Source organism: Trachinotus anak, unplaced genomic scaffold, assembly GCF_046630095.1.
Source record: "Trachinotus anak isolate AG129_WGS33_773 ecotype Australia unplaced genomic scaffold, CSIRO_AGI_Tana_v1 ptg000005l, whole genome shotgun sequence".
Classification (NCBI taxonomy): Eukaryota; Metazoa; Chordata; class Actinopteri; order Carangiformes; family Carangidae; genus Trachinotus; species Trachinotus anak.
Genome location: NW_027273856.1, coordinates 20,390,204 through 20,412,622, shown reverse-complemented (window position 1 = coordinate 20,412,622; position 22,419 = coordinate 20,390,204). Strand labels below are relative to the sequence as shown.

The following is a 22,419-nucleotide window of genomic DNA, read 5'->3' as shown; positions in this document are numbered from 1 at the left end:
CGGGACCGAGCCGATTTAAAAGCCAATCACTTGGCTCAGAATGCCTGCCGCCCTAAATTACAGGAAGCTGATTGGCTGGTCCTATAAACAACGGCTTGAGTCGTCTCCAGTACTTGTTTGAGCTTTAAAAACCCTTCTTGGTGAACTTCGGTGTCAAAAGTTTGTCATTTTGCCTGAACTAACACTTCTCACCGACATAACATTGTTTGTTTAGAGTTTACGAATGGACTAAAAATTTGCGTCGGTTGGTGAGGGAAACGCTTATTTACACCCAATGGCGGGTAACAGTTACCATGGCAACATGCTTACAGGCAACATGAGTTTCCTACAGTGGACTTGTCATGATGTTGCAAGATGGATTGAGTCCTTAGGATTTCCACAATACAAAGTAGGTCAACATTCACCTGACTAAACAGGGATAACCTGAACTATAAACGCCGGATAAACGCCTGTCGGCATCTTACATAACGTTTCACTTCTCAGATCTCTGATCATAACATTCATGTCTGTCGCAGGCATGTTTCATGGACAACCTCATCACTGGAAGGAAACTTATTTATGTGAACTGTATCTACTTGCCAAGACTGGGAGTCACTGATTTTAAAGACATGCAGGTATTAAGAAGAAGCTGGAGTTTTGTATCTAACGTGTAGAAGAGATGGTGGAGGCTTGTTTACATATCAAAGCAGGAGGCTCACAGTGTTCAAGTAGCACCAAGATAAGGATGATACTGTTAAAATGATTGTACTGTATATAACCTACTCTCACCATCTGGTGCTGAAACAACTGTTTTGTTTTTTTGATGAATTTGTCTTAATTGATTCAAATTTTGATAAATGATTATCATAATTCACCAAGTAAAATTACCAAGCATCTGTAACAACTTGTGGCATGGCCACCATTGTTTATTATGACTATCCACAGGGTAAAATAATAGCTTGATTGAAACAAACAATAGGAGGACCAACCTATAGTAGAGAGAAATAAACTGTAAGTGGACTGTAAACACCAGAAAACTGGTGTACAGTCTGTGCCAGCTCAGTTGCACATCCCATTGTACACTTTTACTCTTTTCTGTTTAACGGTGGGACATCTAATTAAAGCTATGCTATACGCTCTTTACAGTTAAAGCAACAATTTTTAATCTCTCCCTGAGGTCAGAAGTAAATTAACTAAAAGCATCTTTATACTTCCAGCTCAATTTTTTGTAGAAACTTCAAAACGAACACAACAAAAAAGACTCATGGTGAGTGTTAACTGATAATGAAGGCTCCTGAGATTTGTTGAGTCAAAATTTATATTGGTTCAGGCTGTAAGTCTTTTGATACATTTGTTTTTAGGAATATAACCCTGTAACCTTTCCACCCGTGATGCCTAACTCTCAGTGAGCTCTCCTTGAAAGAATAGACACTGCCACTCTCAGTGGGACTACCTCATTAAATAAAGGTTAGATACTGTAAACATATACTTTATCAAAGGACTCAACTCTGCTGTGTGCCCTGCAGGTCATCTCTGCCTGTGTGCGCGAGCTGCTGGGAATCACAGAGACCCTGTGGAGTCGCAGCATCGCTGACCCTCGGCGGGACAGCATGGGCCTGTTCCTGGAGAAAAAGAGCCGCACAGGTGAACGGGCGGACAGCCTCACCTACCAGGAGTTCCTGGATGGCATGCGTCGGTGAGGGAGAGCCGAACCTGAATCACAGTAAAGGAGCACAGTCGAAACCAAGACATGTCAGTGTCATTTCATATCTCCAACTGTCAGCTCATGATGACTCAGATGATACACTCACAGTGGGTCACATGCTGGCCTTGACATTAACACATCCCACCAGCAACATGCTTGTATGTTGTTGTTGTGGCTGGTAATACCAGTTCTTGTACTACGGTTTTGTGCAGGTTGCCAGCATGTGTTCGGTCTGAAAATCACTTCTGAAATGAAAAACGGAAAACCTGTTGACTACTGAGTGACCTCACATAGAGAGTGAAACAACAAAGATTTCATCATACATGTATCAGTGACTTTGTGCACACAGCACAGACACACAGTATGATAAACACACATCTTGTTCTGGATAACAGTGAATGTGTAAAGCATTTAGGCCATTCCCATTGATCTCAAGTGGATGTGTTGTAACTGGATGGAGCTATTGATCTGGAATAGAAATCCTCAGGGTAATTCTCTGGATGACAAGGAACACCTATTTTCAAAGTGCCGCGGGGCTACAGGAGCAGTATAGGTCACTGTTCTTGGGAATTAAAAAAAAAAACAAAACAGAGTGTGCAAGTCCAAGAGGACTACTGCGCCACTGCACTGTAATGGACTTATGCACATACACTACTATGCCAACTTGCACAAAAGGCCATAGGATCATTGCATCAGATAGTGATGGGTGGAGTGCCAAACAGACCCACTGGGAGTCAGGGCTTTCAGTTTCAGCCAACTCAACACTTTCGTGCCAATAATCTATGAAATACATGCAGGAATATTCAGCTATAGGCTGCTATATTTGGCTTCACCCAGACCAGATGTACAGTACAGCAAAGGTTTTATCTAAAGGAATGGATGGATTTTCAATTCGAGTCTTGTTTAGGTCTATAATGACTCATTTTTCATCTCACGTCTAAATCTGATCAACATTTCTGGGATCCTTTTTTAATGCCACTTAATTTTTAGAGAACATTATAGGCCTACTGCATTTTCGTGCAGTAGAGTTCAATCTACATGAATAAATTATGATGCCTGCCTGTGAGATAGGCTGGGAGGCATTGCATCTGTCTATGCACACAAATGGTCTCTGTGCAGCTCGGAGCGCACAGATTACCATTCCGAGCACAGCACCTCTGGTCAGAAACGGAGCCGGGTCGGTGGTTGACAGTCGTCCGGGGGCAGAAGGGGGGGATATATTATGGCAGCAACCTTTCAGTCAATCTGGATTAACTCGCACTGAGCCCTGCGTCGCCAGCAAAAGCCCGTGAAAGCGATACGCACATCTGGCTGGACTCAGCGCAGCACCAGTCACTCACAGCGCTGTAGATGTTGAGGCAGCCTGTCGCTACAAAGGCGTTTTCTCTTGTGGAGGTGCACACAGGCGGATGCGCAGCAGAGGCGATCCCGCACAGCTGCAGCCTCAGAGCCACACCGGGACCCTTCAGGCTGCGTTTTCCACTGTTTCTTTTTTTTTTCCAATTTTTTTTTTTTTTTTTTTTTTTTTTTTTTTTTCCACGAACGGGGAAATCTGAGCTCCATTTCTCCGGTTTGCGGGGATCGCGGAGGAATCGTCCTTTATCTGCTGCTCATGGATTTCTTGAAGGGCACCGCTGGTTTCGCAGGCCGTCACATGTTATAGGAGACAAGACGCGTGTTTCGGGACACCTGAATTTATCTCCGAGAGACACCGTCGGTCCCATTTCAGGCAAGCCGCTCTCACTATGCCCTCAGCCCCTCCGGGAGGAAATAAGCTCCAACCCATCCTCCTTTGACTTGGCTTGATGTTTCGTGTGCAAGGTAAGTTCAATATTTTATAGGTTGCAATTGGTGTGAATCGCAGCCTCTGAACTCTTTTGGGGAACTGTCTTTCAAGAGGCGCAATATTGACTTGAAGTAGTTCTCCCAGGACCCATCTGAAAGGGCTCAGATTTTCCCCTGTGACATGCAGGGGTTGTGGCTGTAACCCACCAGCCCAGGACCTGTATACCGCAAGGTCAACAAATATCTCCTCATTTGCCAAGGAACGCCGTCAGATTGCAATTTTATTTTTAGTATCCACTTGGCTGCATTCTGTGCTGCTTTTTTTCTCCTACAGGTGAAACTGAGAATCGTGCCTAATGTGCCCATTATTCAGCCCGCTCTCGGATACGTGCGGGATGAGATTGATTTCAGATGTGAGATGTGTCTGTGTTTTATTGTGCATTTTGATCAGCACAGGGAGATAGGCTGTCTGATGGTCTATGCTGTGGTTAACCCTGGCTGATATGCAAATTACACACCGGTCATTAAGGTGTGATAAAGTCTAAATTAGCCTGAGTAACACAAGTGATAATGTTGTGTAGTGTGTGGGTAGAGGAACATGTTGCCAGATGACTGATGAAGACAGGTGAATATAGAATCCCAGTGATTTGTATAAAGGATGACTTATAATGGTCTTGTCTTATGTGGAGTGTTAGTTATCACATATCTCATTATTCATGAGTGCCCGAGGCACCATTGTAACTGCTACACCAGTGAAATCAGGCTCACGCCTCATTTTGCTGCTCCTGTGTGCTCTCACTGCTGTGTTAATGCACTCAGTGATGTAGCTCATGTGCTGCTACCTTTCACTGATAGCAGAGGAGTGATATGTGGTTCTGCAGACCAGCTCCACATCCACTGACCCACATTTTTACTCACCTCAAAATAAGATGAAGAAATGTTTTCATTAAGATCTGAAACGCTCAGATTATTTAACATCTGCTCTCTAACTCACATGAACACACACACACACACACACACACACACACACACACACACACACCTGGTCCACATGTTGTGTATGTGAGTACCAACTGTAATAGAGCTGCTTTTTGATGACACCACACAATGAGGGAAGAGATTATACATTATTTAGCTATTTTCTTGCTGTGCAAGGTAGAAAACATGAGAGTCTTTGAAAGAGGGAAAATGAGCCAATAGGTACTCTGATCATGAATTTCATTTTGGCTGTCCTTGTTTCCCTTCATTCAGACAGTAACATGAAAAGGCCCTTGTGTTAGAGGCATAGAGGCAGGGATTTTGCTTTTTCTCACACTTCCTGTACCTGAAATTGAACTTGGCAATTGGCAGATTTGAAAATCTACAGACCTTCAGGCCCATACTGTGGAGAATATTCGTTTGAAGAGGCCATATTGATATTCAGAGGTGATGTTCAAGGATTCTGCATTCATCTTTCCAGAAGAAAATCCCAGGTCATAAGCCCCGCACATCAGGGCTCGTCACCACAGTTCAAGAATTAAGATCCATAGCCAGTGATCAGCATTTAGATTTCTCTCCTGCTTCAGGAAAAGACAGCAGCCTCTAAAGGTGAAGAGTGTTTACTGTTTTTTTTTTAATTTTTGTTTGTTTGTTTGTTGTTGGACTAGCACTCCAGACATGAGATATCCAGCACAGCTCTGGATTTCTTGCGATACTGTGTGAAGGAAACACTTGGAATTACAAGGGGGAGTTGTAAATGCTGATGAACAGCACTTCTATTGATGCAGTGGTGTCTGCTTAGTATGCTATCCCCCTGGCACACATGTACACACACACACACACACACACACATGCACACACAAGCTTGTCTGAAAAATAATTTCACCAACATCAGAGTTCTTCATCAAGTCACTTAGGTTTTTATTGCGTGCAACACTGGAAAAAGGGTAATGATTCAGTCACTCCAAAGCCTGAATCCAGCACAAAATTAGCTGAGTGTACAGTCTCCTTTCTTCCCATTACTACTGTGTCATAAATGGTACAATGATTCTGCCGTGGTCCTCACCCACAACCTCGATTGTTGAGGCCCTTTCCTCTAGAGAGGTCTCTTTGTTCTTAATATTATTAGGTGATCTGAAAATGAGCCACTGATTACATCTCACCAAAAAACTGACGTTTCCTGTGTTGCCATGGCATCAAGGCTGTCACCCAAGAGCTATCGCATTCTAACATTGGCAGACTCTGTCGGAAAAGGGTGTCACAGCACATGCCCACGTTCACAAACACAGATGTGTTAGTTAGAGAGTCCATAACAGCTTCAATATTTGGTCAGGATGTTTGGGCGCGAGCTACACGAGCATTTACCTGGTGAAACAGAATTTCTACCACCTCAGTGAAAATATGATCCACTTCAGTAGATGCTGCAGCTCCATTTGGTCTCATAAAGCGGGACCTATTTCACTGCTTTGTCGATACCGTTTTACCATCATGTTGCAGCGTCAGTTTTCCTCCTTGACACAACAGAGCTTATTTTTGGCAGTAGCACACGTCCGGCTGCCTTTCTCTGAGTAACCCAGGTGAGACGCTGCCGAGATGCTGCCATGTGCCATCATGTCGACCTGCGTGGAGGCATACTGAGCAGACTTCATCTCATTAACTTCCTCGCGCAGGGCTGCTCTCGCTCATTCCCTGCCCAGACATGGATTGTAGAGGCTTTCTCACACGAGCTCCAGCATAAGTTAGACCATCTGAAAACATATTCCCCGTGACCTCACTGGCCGATTGGCATGCAGTATGCTGCATAAAGCTTTTCTTGGCAAATGCTGCCCCAGGGAGACCATAGATATCCTCTCCCTACAGTATAATGCTGCTGCTGTGCATGAATGTCTGTCTCCATAGCTGGGGGTTGTTGTGTAGTGAGCTACCTCTATTATGCACAAATCCACCCACTGGTGTGTGTGTGTGGGTGTGTGCTGTCAGTCTGTTCTGTTCTCTCAGGGTGAAAAAGACCTGCTCAGAGGTAGTAAACCAACATTTGATTGACTAAGAGGGAGATTACAGTTAATGCATCAGTAGATTATCTGTTTTCTTGTTTATTTGTGGCCCTCCCAAGTCATCTCACCATAATGAACAACCCAACCTGGAGGATAATGATTTTCTGGGGGTGTGACATTTAAAGATGAAGTACGTGATTGATGAATGCATTGATTGATTATCTACTTATTTGTTCATGTACCTGATGAGTGCAACCTGTTATGCAAATCTCCATGGAACACCCATAATTAAATGCAAATTAGGGAGTCGGCAAGAGATATTTCCTGCCCCGTCTCAGCAGCGAGGGGCTGTCCTTTTGTCCTCGCAGAACAAATTTTGTAGGGATTACCATTGCAACCATTCTCTTCACGTTTGACTGAGTTTTCAGTGGTAAAAAAAAAGCCCCATCTCCACAGAGTGAATCAATATCACGTCTTCAGCGCCATTCGAGTCTGGAAGTAGCAGGTCCTCTCTGCCTCATTGCACATCCAGAGGCCGTGCCACTCAGAGTCAGAGCAGAAGGTGCTTGGCACACCACCGTGAACCCACTTCCCTACACCTCAGCTTTTGCAAACTATCCTCTGATATGCATGCACACATACACACATGAAACTTTCCTCACAGGTACTTGGAAACCTCTACACATTGCTTTGCTGCTGATGTCATCTGCCATCTGTAAGGAATGTCATGGCAACATTCAGTAATGACCCCACAGTTCATTTCTCATGAGCTCATATCTCTGCACCGCTGCAACTCAGATTATATTCCACAGAATGAGCCTCCTCTGTGACTTGGTAACGTTGTTCCTTGTAAAAATGGGCTGAAAAAGACATTGATTCATTGCTGCATGATCAGCAGTATTCATGTAAATGTCACACCCAGCATGCTCCCAATAAAATCTTTCCTCCCATTGCTCCAGTTCCTCCCATTTTTTAAGACAACCTCTTTCTTGCCGTCTTGTTGGGCTGTGATACATTTTACCCACCTGTCCAAATGCAGCTGTTTTCAACGGATGCCACCACACTCCCTTTGCTCTCTTCACTCCCCTTCCCATGTTAGAAACATGCCCCCAAATGGCAGCATTTCAATTTGTTTGTTGGTCTTATGTTTTCTTTACTCTGATATTTTCCTCATATTCCGACTGTCAAGGTTATTACACCGTGAGTTGTGTGTCACAGCTCCCGTGCAACACAAGCTTTTGAAGCATGAAGGTCCTCAGCTGGCAGGCTCTTTGCTGAGGCAAGATTTTTATGCACTCTCCAAGACCCAGCGTCGACAATGGAGGCATTACCAGCAAACCACAGAAAGCTATAATCATAAATCAGCCATTCTCTTCAGTATTTAAAGGTTAGCCTTTGGATTTTTACTACAGTTGTGGGATTGGATATCTTGCTCTCCGTGTTTGATTGGATTGGTATTCTTTTCTGTGTGCTGTAATGGGACACCCAGAGGGCTGAATATTGCATGTTCAACCAAAATGACACTAAATTTCAGTGCTAAATATAATCATAGTTAATGTCACTCTTGCTCTGGGACATTGTGCGGTGCACCTGCAAGAGCTGTGATCTGATCTTCACTTTCTTAGTTTTATGACATGTTATATCCCTGACAAGGTCTCAGGATTCATCAAATGGATCCCTCCTTATCCCCCATCTCAGTTGTGTCATAAGTAAGAGTAGAAGCAGAGAGAGCAGAGAGAAAATCAATAGCAAGGCATAGCACATCCTCACCGAGGCACTGGGCCCAATCATCCCTTCCTATTGGCGATATGATCCTGGGAGATATCAGTCTAATTCTGATGAGGCCCTGCACTGCCAGTCTAGACTTTCATCCTTCTGTACACAAACATAAAAGGATTGGCATTATCATATCAAAAAAGTATGGGCAGGGGAGCAGGGGCTAAAAGGGAGAGCTGCCACAAAAATCATACAAGATTACTGAGGATGTTTCATTCTCAAGTCTGCAGGTGACTAATTAGTTTCATGTCTAATTGCACAGCGTTTATTGTTGGTTCAGGAATTCAGTCGCTTAGCTTCCTGCTCAGAATTTGGACTCAGTAAATCTTAGCTGTGTGCTGGCAGTAGTGGTGTTTCAAATCTAGTGGCAAAGCTTCAACATTACAGAGCAGAATCCCCCAGTTCCCTCTTTAAAGAGGGATTTTTCAGAGCATGTGTGATTATCCAGCTACAGAAATTAGAGATGATAAAGCTGATACAAATAACAGTCGCAGATGTCATGCTTTGTGTTCTTTAACTGTTTTATAAATAGTTTTCCCTTGTCTCTCTTTGCTTTGATCTTTTTTTAGGTGTATTAACTTGACTGAGAAGCCAAATGGAGTCTCTCCTGGTTTATCTGATTGTTCTCGGTGTGGCTGTGAAGGCCCACAAAGTTCAAATCTGCCCCAAACGCTGTGTCTGCCAGATGCTCAATCCCAATCTGGCGACGTTGTGCGACAAAAAGGGGCTGCTGTTCGTGCCGCCAAACATCGACAGGCACACGGTGGAGATGCGTCTTGGAGATAACTTTGTGACCAGCATCAAACGCAAAGACTTTGCTAACATGACTAAGCTGGTAGATCTGACCCTCTCTCGCAACACTATAGGCACTATCGCGCCTCATGCCTTCAAAGACCTGGAGAACCTACGAGCGCTTCACCTCGACAGCAACCGGCTAACCCGCATCACCAACGATACCTTCAGCGGCATGTCCAAGCTGCACCACCTCATCCTCAACAACAACCAGCTCACCCACATCCACATTGGGGCCTTCAATGACCTCACAGCGCTGGAAGAGCTGGACTTATCCTACAACAACTTGGAAAGTGCCCCATGGGTGGCCATTCAGAGGATGTCCAATCTCCACACCCTTAATTTGGACCACAACATGCTCAGCTACATCCCAGAGGGCACCTTCTCTGGGCTGCAGAAGCTCAAAAGACTCGATGTGACCTCTAACAAGCTCCAGAAGCTTCCTCCTGACCCTATTTTCCAAAGAGCAGGGGTCCTGGCCACCTCTGGGATAATGGGACCTTCGTCGTTCGCATTGAGCTTTGGAGGGAACCCTCTGAGGTGTAACTGTGAGCTGCTCTGGCTGCGGAGGTTGCGGAGGGAGGATGATCTGGAGACCTGTGCTTCACCGCAACACCTTGCCGGACGTTATTTCTGGACTGTTTCAGAGGAAGAGTTCCTGTGTGAGCCTCCTCTCATCACCAGGCACTCTCAGGTATAAATCCTCAATTGAAGTGTGCACTGTTAAGACATAACACTCACTACTGTTACACTCCCAGAGCCAGACATTGGATTCTGCCTCAGTTAATCCAAGATGGCACTTTGTGCTTTCTTTGACTGTCACACTAAATATTAGCTTTACAAGACAGAGGAGTCTTACAAGACTTGTGGGACTCATCTGGACCACACAGCTAACTGAGTATTGTAAAATATCTAGGACTTACTCAAAAAATGTAATCAGACTGTGGCCTGTGGAGAGTTTTTTTTAGAGAAGTTCTTTAGCAGGATTTTCAGTTATCATTTTAATAAAGCTGTTTGCAGGTTTATGATGAATCCGTGGAGAAAGTCTTATTACACAGCGAAAGTTTACAGCGATTTAGCCCTTGATTCATACCTCCAAACAAAATTATCTGATCAAATCCTTGCCAAATAATAATAGCTATATCATCTCATTTACATTCAACAGAACGTTTATGCATAATTGCAGATAAAATGATCCTGGGCTTGGACTCATACACATTAAAATGTACTGTCATATTGATAATCTTGCCTTCATAATCATGCTAACTCCACAATCACATCATCAATAAAGACATTAATATGTCAGTTATTCAGTTATATTATTCTGTCTTGGTAATGTACAAAGAATTACTGTTCAAAGTGTTTTTTCAGTTTAGGATGTAGTGCACTGTCTAATCATGTGTGTGTGTGTGTGTGTGTGTGTGTGTGTGTGTGTGTGTGTGTGTGTGTGTGTGTGTGTGTTTTTAACATATGTTGAAATCCTCCCGCTAACTGCGTTGCCTCCCTCTGCCTCAGGAGCTGCGAGCTCTGGAGGGTCAGAGTGTGACTCTGCGTTGTAAGGCCAGGGGCGACCCCGACCCCATTATCCACTGGATTGCCCCTGACGGACGCCTTATGTCCAATTCCTCCAGGGCCATGGTCCACACAGACGGCACGCTGGACATCCTCATCAGCACTGTCAAGGACTCCGGTCTGTTTACACCCCTGGTAGCTGTGAATGTGCTGTTGACTGAACAAAATTAGTTGTTTGCTTGTGTGCGCAGAGGCCTATAGAACTGAAGCATTTGTCTGCACCAGGTGATAAAGGTTAGAGTGTGCAAGAGTGCTGGCTTGCACAATGATCAAAGTCGCAAGGAAATGAAAAGTGACTTTTTCATCTTGATGACAAACCTTCATGATTTAGTGGTTAAATCGTAGTCGATGGTTATTCTTGAAAAACATCCACCTAGAAGAAACTGTATGACATTTTATAAAATACACTTATTTGCTTTCTTTTCAAAATTTAGTGATAAGAAAGTCTGTAGTTAAAATATGTAGCTGGATCCTGCTCCTCAGTTTTTGTATGAATTAAACAAATGAGCCACAGCATTGTCATAACATGGTAATTAGAGATTATTAGATGCTGGTAGGCAGAGTTTGTTACTTTTGGACAAAGTCAGCCTCACTGTTTCCCTCTCTTTCTGATCTTTATGCTAAGATAAGATAACAAATTAGTTAGAGGCATAGCAAAAACATACAAAGTCAATGGAAAGACACATTTAGACTTCTCCGAGGGTAATGTAAATTGATGCAAAGATATATCTGTGTGAGTTGAAAATGTATCTGTTTGAGTTCAAATTTGCGCTCGTCCTGGGGCTGTATGAATATGATTCAGAAAAAGGTGGGAGACTGGAGGGGAATAACAGAGAGAAGTTTCTGGTGAGTTTTGAGTTCAGTCAGAGGCTAAGGTGAACACACAAGGAGACACTTCCACGGACAGGGTTGTGTTCTTTGCTAGCTATCTTACAGCTAACAGTTGGTCCATTGCCTGTTTAGAGCAAATAAACGCAAACAACCCAGCAGTTAAATTCTGTGTTAAGTTAAAACGTCACTGTGCTCTCTGTTTGAACACACTTTTACAGTATATTAGAAAAATAATCTCAGCTAAATCTCAGTGGGAAAGCAATTAGGTATTTTCCAAAATGTGGGACTATTCCTTTAAATATGTTTGACTTTTATTGGATATATTTTTATTTTATTTTTAATGCTTGTGCATACTCACAGTAAATAGCAGGGAGAACGCTAATCTAATTAGTTTGTGCTCCAGGCTCTTTCACCTGCGTGGCCTCCAACCCGGCTGGCGAGGCCCAGCAGATGGTGGATCTGGTCATCACTAAGCTCCCGCATATCACCAACAACACAGTTTCAGAGCAGGAGCCTGACCCTGGGTCATCAGATATCGCCACAGTGACCAAGACAGGGGCAGAGGCGGGAGGGGTGCCTCTGGGGAATGCCAAGACGAGCCAGGAGAAGAAAGTAGTAATTGCTGAGGCCACGTCCACCTCAGCCCTGGTCAAGTTTAACTTCCAGAGGAGTATTCCTGGAATCCGCATGTTCCAGATCCAATATAATGGGACATATGATGATTCACTGGTGTACAGGTAAGCAGATATTACATCATCTGGATACTGGACAAATAACACAATTTAATCTAATAAACAAACTTTGAATTTGAACCTGAATGTATGCAAATAAACTTAAGATGATTTGAATCTTAATCCAATCCCATGACCCTTGTTTTACCTTCATAGTCTTCTTTGAATGCTTAAATCCCTTTGGATATTTAGTCATTAAGAACTGGACCTGGCTGTCGACAAGATTATTTGTGGTGTCTATTAATCCTATCAGGAAGACAGACTAATGCACTGTATCTGACTTCTCATTCTTCGACTCATAACCCCCTCCCCCTCGGCAGAGTGTGCCATTTACTATGTGCAAAACCTTGATAATGCTTAATCAACAAAATCAAAACAGAATGTCAGCGCTAAGCTGCAGACTGATAGGAAGATGAAAGAGTAGTCAAGCCAGTGTTTTACAAAAGAATCCGAGGCTTCACACATACCCATGATTTGAGAAGCTGACGTACACAGCGTTCTTTCATCTCTGCCCTCTTTCACTTCATATTTAGTGCTAATCACTGTGATGCAATATGATCATAGCACAGATGCCCTTTTTTCCGGATGAACTTCGAAGTCAACAACAGATTTGGCAGCGGCTACCAAATTCAGAAGACATCAGGGGGTTGAGTCTGTAATCCTGATGTTGTTAGCAAACAGAGGCATCCTGCATCCCCAGCTACTGAATGCAACCTTTTATCAGTACTAATGCTTTAAGAATAAATCAAATATTGCAGAAAGATTATGCCAAGACAGATCTTAAATAGCCCCCTGAGAGATAAATCATTGTCATGTCATTTTATCCCTACAAAACAATAAGATGGATAATCTGATTTGCTTCTGTCTCCTTTCATTTAACCCTCTCTTATCTGTGTCACAAGTCACAAAGCTTTTTTTTTTCTTTTTACAGAATGATACCACCAACCAGTAAGGCCATCCTGGTAAACAACCTGGCGGCTGGAACGCACTACGACCTTTGTGTGCTGGCCATCTATGATGACCAGGTGACCTCGCTGACTGCCACCAGGGTGATAGGCTGTGTCCACTTCACCACAGAGCCGCAGTACCTGAGATGCCATTTCATGCAGTCCCAGTTTCTTGGCGGCACCATTGTGGTTATCATTGGAGGGATTATTGTGGCCTCAGTTCTTGCTTTTATTATCTTCCTCATTGTGCGCTACCGGGTGTGTAACCAGGGAGATGCAGATAAGGTCAGTTTGACATGATTCCTTCTTTTTTGCTCTTTTCCTGTTCATTATCTTTGTTGATATTGAAGCAGAGGTTTCTAAAAGAATTGCTTTCACGCCCCTCTCTCTCTCTCTCCTCCCATGCTTGTTTAATGGCATGTTAGGCTCTGGAGATGGGGGATATTCGCTCACTGAGCAGTGATGGACAGCTACAAGGCTGTGGGATTCCCAAGTCCCTCTCCAAACAGGGTCTTCGTCAAGAAAAGAACGAAAAGGACTGCCTCAGAGTTGCCCTGCCACCCCCGGAGCCAGCCAAGCAGCGACCACCAGTTGTTGTAGCCACCACCAAACCCTCTGTTCCTGACTGCACTGTCTCTACCTCTGCTGCCAGCCACAGCTGGCACCCGGCCTCCCCAGGTGCTCCAAGGCCCAAACGTTCCAGTGCGCCACCAAAACCCTCAGAGTCTCGCCGAGCTGAAGCTCAGGCAGATGTCGAGCTCGATAACATGAACCGCAATAACTCATCAGAGGTTAAAATGGCCACCGCTGTCACTCTGGCTGTCCCTGGCCAACCCACCAAATGGACTGCTGTTCCCAGGGGTCCGCGACCCCAACAGGCCCCCCGACATTACATGACTGTGCCTGCAGGGGGAGTGAGGGTGAACCGCAGGCACTCCCTTAATGTAGACTCTTATACGGAGCGCTGCTATGTGGCCTACCCCAAAACTGGGGCCAGTCTGCGCTCCAAACGCAGCCTGTCGATGAGCGGAGAGCTGCCGCAACTCGAGAGCACAACAAACATTCACCGGGCAAGGGACAAGCTCTCCAAGTCCGAGTGGCTTCTGGAGAGCACTTTATGATTTGGAGTTAATGACCTGCATTCTCTTGTTTTCTTGGACTGGATTTGTTGTTGGGGAGACATGGATTTTATGCCTTGTTTTGAACTTTTGTGCTCTCTACTGAGGGACCTGTGAGTTTCTCTCATATATTTGGGAGCAAGGCAGGCGTACAGGGTTGTGGGAAACGTTTCACATTTGTTTTCTACCTTATAACCTATCAAAAGTCCTCTTTATAACGACGTTTGATCAAAGTTTGATGAAAGGCACAACAATGTATAAAACAACTTCATGTACAAAAATGTTTAGTTGTGTGAGATACTGTATATCTCAGCACAACCATAAGTGTTTATGTGGTATTGAATGCAGTAACCTGGACATACTGTATTATAACAAAGAAAGAAAAATGCAGGGGATAGGGTTATTATACTCGAAGTCTCATCACCTGTTAGTTAAAGTGATACAATCCCTGTAGACTTTGAACATGATTCTTGTCTCCAGCTCTACACACAGACGGTGACATGTCTTAATTACCTTGGCGGTGGTTTGGAGAGATTACGAATGTGCTTTACCTCCCAGAGGGGTTGGGACAGAATGTAGTAGACAGACAGCGCTCCATCTTCTCAGCACCTCACACTCCCAGACACAGCACAATGCAGCATATTTGTGGCACAAGTCGACTCAGCCTATACTGCCCTCTAGTTTGAATCGATACATTTTTATCACATAATTACATAAAGACTCGACTCTGATAGGATTCCTGTCATGACTGATTTGAGCGACAATTGAATCAACACCAACAGCATGACAGGTGCGGGAAGTAATCTGATATTTCGTGTGGATGAGATCCAGAGGAACGGTTCATTTCCATATTTTTTACTTACTGACGTTATCATGTCACGCTGGTGACAACCATTGTAAATTAACTTGTCGATGTAAGAGAAATGATAATCACACATATGGGAGGATGCCAGCTCTTGATTTTGCTGTTGTTTCTGTTTGATGTTTACCAGTATAAATAAACCAGTGATAAAAGGGACATACTCAGATTTATCTTATTTTCAGCTTGCCTTGTGGATTCCCCCAACTTTCTCCCACTGTCTAAAGCATCAGTAGCAGTGGACGCACTCTCTGCTCTGTGAACTTGTTTCAGAACAAAACAATTGCTGCATCCCTCAGTTCAATGTGCTCCACCAGTCAAAGTGGTAATGAATTTTTGCAGTAGTCTTGCAGCAACATAACTCCACTTTCTCTGCGTGTGGTGGACCTCTGACAGATCCCTGCCCTGAGTCCTGGTGTTTGGAAGCAGATGATGAAAAGAGGCCATGCTACTCACCGGGGATGCCTCTCGCTTGCGCATCTCCGCGCTCGCCTGCACCCTCGGACGGCAGCCACTGCAGAAACCTGCACAATCTCTGCAGTGGGAACCCATGAATGGCTAATTCTACAGTTACAGTAATGTCTCCCTGACAGCAGGACTGACATGATATACATTATCTGCTGGAAAAAGAGCTCTGATTCAGTGTTTGACTCTGTGTTTCAATGGTCAGATGCTGCCAGATTGATTTTTATATACATGCACTAGTATGCTTCTCACAGCAAGAAACCTCAGGGGATACAGCATATTGGCTAGAAATACAACATTATGCAGGGAAAACCTGTTAAGATGAGCTGCACATACAGTATGCAAGATATAAATTAATCGCTGTCACCCAAACAGGCTGGATTCGAGCACTTTTATTCATTATTTCCTGCTCATTTTGGGTGATTAAAATGCTGAGGAGCTGGTCCTGAACCTTGGTGTAGTCTTTGGCGAGAGCCAGAGGTGTATGTTAATAATAGATGCATTTCTGGAGAGAGAGAGAGAGAGAGACAGAGAATGAGGGGAGGAGAGGAGGCGAAGCAGAGAGGAGTAGATGGAAGGTTTTGTGAAACAAATACACTGAGGAGGGTGGGAGGCAGAGAGGCAGGGGTGAGGATGAAGAAATAAAGAGGGAGCGAGAGGTGCAGAGAAGAAAGCGAGACAGCTCAGAGACGAGAGAAAGAGACGAGAGGAAGAGGGCACAGAGAGCCGAGAGTAAGAGAGTAAGAGAGAATGTCGAGTGAAACAGAACGAGGAGTGCAGGAGACGCAGAAAAGAGCATCCTTTGTGAGGCAGCCAGGCAGCCTCTGGCTCTTCGGTATTCAGTGCACCTTCAGAAAGGGGTCGACAGGGGGAGGAGGGGGCAGCGGAGGGGTGAATGTGGGTGAGACTTCTGCTGGAGGTCCGGCAGCGGGCAGAGCGGAGTGAGCCCTGCGGCCAGACCAGAACCACACGCTCCCCTTCACAACGCTGCATGAGGCTGACCCGCTCTCCAAACCCACAGAATGTGTTCCCTGGCCTCTCCTCCTCCCCTCACCATTGTCTGCTCCCCCCTTCCTCCATCCTCTCTAGTCTACTGTCTTGCATCATGCTGACTCACTCCTCCCAGCTGCAAGAATCTCAGCATGCGCCCCCTCCTCCACCACCACCACCACCACCACCAACCCACTTTCCCACCTGAGAACTGGACCTGCCAGTCTTTCTGACTCTGACCTGCCCTCCACAATCAGACTGGCCACCCCCTCCTCAGTCTGGCCTGATTTGATATGCTGCTCAGATGCCACCAAAGTCAGAGTGATCGTCAGAAGCATTTTGATGAACCTTCCCCCCACTCTTCTCCTCTCAATGGTAGCGTCAATGCTCAGCTGATTAAATTCATTTTCCGCTGTCACTGCTAATGGGCTTTTCATTCCATTGTGTGAGTTTCAGTTGGTTCTGACAGGACAAGTCCCTTCACGGAGCACTTAAACCAACATGGCCTCTGATGCCACAACTGTCTGCTTTTAATGACAATCATGATGTGGGGAAAATCAAATTGGGGCGTTGATGTGTCCAATTTGTGGTCAGTTTTCTTATTTAAAGAGATCGTTGGGCCTATTTCAACAAACCAAAGAGCCTATTAGAACCGCCGTCAGATGGGAGTAATAGGAATGCTTTATCGAAGAAGACAGAGGTCCTTCAACAAGTGTGTTAGCACCTTTTGCTGTCAATGCTGCGGCTCAGTGTTTCATTATCTCCACACAGCAGGCAGTCTTAGTCAGACTCACACATGAGACATGAGACATTGTTTCCCTGGCAAGCATTATCCCTGAGAGTACATGTAGAGAGAGCCCGGGGCCAGATAGCGAATGTAACCAAAACACCACTGATATCTATCTCAGGGGGGAGCACACAGAGGGGGAGGTGGCACAGTGTAAAATATGCACAGGCAATTCCAAAGAGTATGCATTATTGAGAGGAGTAAATGGGTCCAGGATGAACATCATGGCTCATTAATAGTGAATGTGATCACTGTTTCTGGGAAAACAGCAGTCTGGGCAAGAGGGGAGATAATTGAAATGGTCAAATCCAAACTAAAGACTTCCTTGTTTACTCAGCACCAACTGTTACTGTCTAGTCAAACTCATGACTAAAGCAGATAACTAATGCTGCCAAGTGTTTTGTTGTGAAGTTAATTGGTCACACTGAAAACTACTTTACTCCCCGCTTGAGCAGTGTTTTCCTGCACCTGACTTTGCCGGTTTAAGGGGTTTGGCGAAGGATTGGAGGCATAAATTTTTTATGACCTCAGCCTTTGAGTCAACTATTCTTCAATTACCAACAGGATTCTGACAAAGCCCAGACAGAAATTGAGTGAGCATTTTTGAGATCCCATTAGGAGGCGGAGGAGGCGGCTGAGTGAAGGTCACACACCAGGGGTGCTGACTGAGTGACTTCCACTGTTTGACAAGCAGACTTACTAAGTGACACAGCATCATCCCACTGCACAGGCACCAGATTTGGTTTGACGTGAACCCAGATTATGGTGCTGCCCCCCTAAGGGGTTCCCACGCTGAACGAACAGATGCTCCCTCCTCTTCCTCTCCTCTCCTGCCGCCTCCCTTCTTTCAGTTACATATGCTCCAGGGTGATGGACGACAAAGAGGCTGGTTGCAGTTTACACCAGACACACCAGGCACCATTAGGAACCATTTTCTGCCCATTTGCCCGATGGCTGCTATCACTTACAGAAGTGATTTGCTCTCTGTCTGTGCACCGAGCGTCACCAGTGATGGATCTCTCATTGATTGGAGATCACTAAGAGAGCAGTGCAGCAGCCAAGCAGATGTGCCAGTCAGCTCCCAACTATGTATCAGCTGCTGGTGAGGGGGGGGGGGGGGGGGGGGGGGGCAGTTTAAGCCTCTTTAAGGATCCCATTCACAGTGACTTACTAAAAGTGCTTATGCTAATCTTGTTATCGCTTCAGGCCTCTGGTAGTCCTAATGGAGGATAGGAAGCTGTTGGGAGGTCGTGGGCCACATTATTTTGCTAAGTGATCGCAGAGACACCAAGTGGCCCCAAACTATTACATGTTAGTGCATGCATGCTTACATTTTGCTTGGCCATTGCTGAATATTTCCCCCATCCTCACACAGAAATCTGCTTTGTTTTATCGCTTTCATAACCAGCTCACACTCGCATGATTATGAACAGCCTCTGTTTCTGGGTGCTAATCTTATTTATTGCTCACGGTGATCTCATCTAAGTGAGCTTGTTAAGTTGAGATATCAAACCATGGTGTCACATTTAACATGAATTTCACGCTAATTGGGTATATCAAGCATACATGCTAATGCACATGGGGATATGGACAGAGAATAACATTGCAGTGGCCCAACAGCTATTGTTTGATCAGTTGTCATCCACTGCAGCTGATGGGACAGAGCCACTGCGGGTAAAACTGAGAATGTCAGGTAGCTCTTCATACACAAGGCTTTAAAGGTCTTTTGATCTAACTGGCTCTACATCGTTTGCGATGTAGGCCAATCACATCTTCGCACAGCCGTACAGTCGCTGATTTGAAATGTAGATGCAACAACTCAGGTCTTTTGAAAAGAATTCACCTTTAGTGAGCAAAGCGGGGACGTGATGAGGATCCTGAAATGAGGCATTAAGCAAATAAAGGTTAATTTGTGATTGATGTCTGGTGGCTGATAAGGGAGACACTGAGGGACAGGGGGGAGAGAGGAAACTGAGAGGAGGAGGCTGCTGTAGACGACAGTGAGAGACAGAACCACTGTACTGGCCTCACTGGCCATCTGGACCAACCGAATTACAGCAAAGAGAAAAGACCAGTGCATCAGTCTTTGGACATCTGCTACCAAAACATGAAGTAAACTCAAAGCTAATGAAACTGAAAAAGATATGATCACAACCTGGCCACTGAGACTGTGGACACAAACCTGCCAACACAGAGAAAACAGACTCACAACACTGTCAGTCAGACATCACTGAATCTCATATCCCTTATAAAAACAGAGGAACTGAGATCTTTACCAAAATAAAACTCAGCCACCAAGAACTCAACACAGCCTCTGACTTCAAAGCAGCCTCATTATCTTATAATATGTAGAAGGGCTGCAATTAATTATATTTTCATTATTGATTAATCCGATTCATGGGTGGAGGAAGTTCTCAGATCCTTTACTAAAGCAAAAGAAAAAACCCCACTCCATTACAAGTTAAAAGGCCGACACTCTAAATTAAACTTATGTGAAAGTAGATTAGTAACACCAACAAAATACACTCAAAGTATCAAAAGTAGAAGAAGGAAACACACTCATAGGTGGTTCTGACAATAAGTGACTCCAGCAAGAGGCACAGGCCAAAAAGCCACTGCTTTAGTCTTTAACAATCCTTGGTGTTTTATAAGCTTATCACATGGTGGATGGTGGAGATAGGGAGAGATCGTGAATACAGAAAAAGTACCTCAACTGTAGTTCAGTACAATACTTATAAAGTAAATGCACCAAGTTACTTTCCACTGCTGAAAACCGTTAATAATTTATTATCTGTTAGGAAATAGTCAAAAATACCCAACAACATTTAGCAAATTGTTTGTTTTTTCCAACCAAAAAACAAACTTCAAGATTTCGAAATCCCAAAGATGTTAAATTTATAATGATAAAAAACAGAGAAAAGCAGCAAATCCTCCCATGTGAGAATGTGAAACTAGTAATTTTTTTAGGCCCTTTTATGTGTTAAATGATTTTACACAACTGATTATCAACATAGATGGTGATTAGTATAATCTATAATGTACATGTATGTAGTACAGGAATGTGTTCACCCTTTTCTGTCTTTTTTTCTTAAATTTAGAATATTTATAGTTGCACTGTGAGCCAAGCTCCTTTGACAGCACTGTGTTTAATGATGGCCTTGCCAATCAAGCAAACTTGAGTTTGACAGACACAGAAAGAGGATTAGAGAGGAGACAGAGACTAAAACTGAGGTTGAGGAGAGAGAGACAGGCGGTCTATATATAGGTAGTGACAGACTCAGGGAGAAAGAGCCAATAAGGGGACCAGAGGTGAGAAAGAGGGTGCGATGAAGAAAGAGCAGAAACCTGAAAGATGTATCACAACCTGTATGTTCTGTGCTGCACTTGAGCAAATAAAGAATAAAGAAAAAATAAAACCCGTCTTGACATTTACAGCTTTCAAAGACAGTCTTCAGATGTGTAACCAGTGCTGTACACGGGTTGAAATTCTGCTGTGGTGATGCTGACACCCAGGGTGGAGCGTTGAGCTTTACGTCTGCAGCAGCAGTCCTGGTATTCACAGGGTATCTCAGCCTCTCTCTCTCTCTCGCTCTCTCTCTCTCACACTCTCACTCTCTCCTCTGTTACCTTGGCAACATATTTTCTGCATGGAAATAGCATCTCTTTCTGTGCCCACCGCGAAAAAAAAGGCACTTCAAGAGACTTAAACCTGTCTAGAAGAGATTTAAATTCAGAGGTTTGACCTACAGATTGGACTGAATTGAGTTATGCTGTTCTGCATGCCTTACCATCAAATTGGCTGTGTGACAGAGCAATGGACGGGTTAAACATATAAGTCACTGTCAGGCTTTTACTATATATAACCCACGTAGTGACTATGTAGTGGAGGGTATAGCTACAACTGTACAATTCAGTATTTGCAGAATAAAGTTAACATACATTTAACTGGTTAAAACACATATAATTTATAGAATTTTAAAACAAAATACACTAAATTAGTATTAGGAGCTTATACAATCTTGTGTTTACTCTGGTGGTTGTTTGTCTCAGGATTTATTTACATCTAACACTATGTGACTATGAAATTCTGCTCTTGACAAGCAGATCATAAGCGAGAGAAAGATCCTTGCAGGAGTGTTGTTAAGAAATGTAAAATAAATAATAAAGCACAGAGGTGATCTGTCTGGATTTCCTGATTTAGTCTCCACTCACAGATGAAGGGGTTTAGTGCTGCAACTGTGGGTATCTTCCTGCTGAGGCTGCCTGGTATGCTTCAGTGTGATAAACCTTTGTTTGCTTGCTGCCAGAGCGACACACACACACACACACACACACACACACACACACACACACACACACACACACGCACAGAAACTAATGAAAGAAAATCCAGGCGTTGAGATTGTAGGTGAGATCACTCTTGGCTGCAAATAAGCTACGACTTGGCCCAAGCGGAGAGAGAAAACGATAAAGGGAATAACATCCAGGTAAACATGCAGCAGCACAGGATTAAAAAAAGAGGGAAAAAAAACACACAAGTGCCTTGACTCCTGGGAGAGAGACGCCATAATGAAATAAGCATCTGAAAGAGAGCAGGTGTTGGAGGCTTGACAGACTTCAGCTGCATAACAAGTAGTGCATTTACTCTCCCCTGCCTTTGTCAATCAAAACAACCAATCCTGTGAATAAATGCTCCCTTAGAAAAAAGAGAGACCCCCAAGTGGGATCATGCCTGAATCAGTCTTTACATACTCTGGCTCTCTCTCTCTCACTCACACACACACACACACACACACACACACACACACACACACAGGATGGGCTCACACATCATTCCAGTCAAAGTTAGTCTCAGGTAAAGGAAAAGCGCGTCTGGTGCTGAATTTCAAGCAGCAGGACTGAGCTTTTTGGGGTCTAAAAAAGCCAATAAAACATCAAGAATCCACTTGAGCTAAATCAATTTATTTCCTGAGCAGAAACACAAAGCAACGCAGCTCCCTTTTGTTTTTCTTTTCCTCTTTGTTTTCTTCTCCTCTTTGGGTTGTTCTGCAAGGCAGACACCGAGGACAGGAGTTTCCACAAAGAAAGACTCAAGAGGAAACTCTTTCAA

The 22,419-nt window shown here is 44.2% G+C and overlaps 1 protein-coding gene across 2 annotated transcripts; it reads left to right on the top strand.

Annotated features, from left to right (window-relative positions):
- Positions 1 to 51: 51 nt before the first annotated feature.
- On the top strand, positions 52 to 15,226 carry lrfn5b (leucine rich repeat and fibronectin type III domain containing 5b). 2 transcript variants are annotated; one of them, XM_071478834.1, is made up of 8 exons: positions 52 to 388; positions 516 to 614; positions 1,506 to 1,731; positions 8,787 to 9,703; positions 10,525 to 10,699; positions 11,816 to 12,149; positions 13,075 to 13,375; positions 13,516 to 15,226. In XM_071478834.1, exons 4-8 carry the CDS (start codon positions 8,813 to 8,815, stop codon positions 14,209 to 14,211), a joined length of 2,397 nt encoding a protein of 798 aa, XP_071334935.1. In that variant the 5' UTR covers positions 52 to 388; positions 516 to 614; positions 1,506 to 1,731; positions 8,787 to 8,812; the 3' UTR covers positions 14,212 to 15,226. The 2 variants fall into 2 exon arrangements, with proteins under 2 accessions (XP_071334935.1, XP_071334936.1); XM_071478835.1 differs by lacking the exons at positions 52 to 388; positions 516 to 614; positions 1,506 to 1,731 and adding an exon at positions 1,742 to 3,505.
- The last annotated feature ends 7,193 nt before the right edge of the window (positions 15,227 to 22,419 follow it).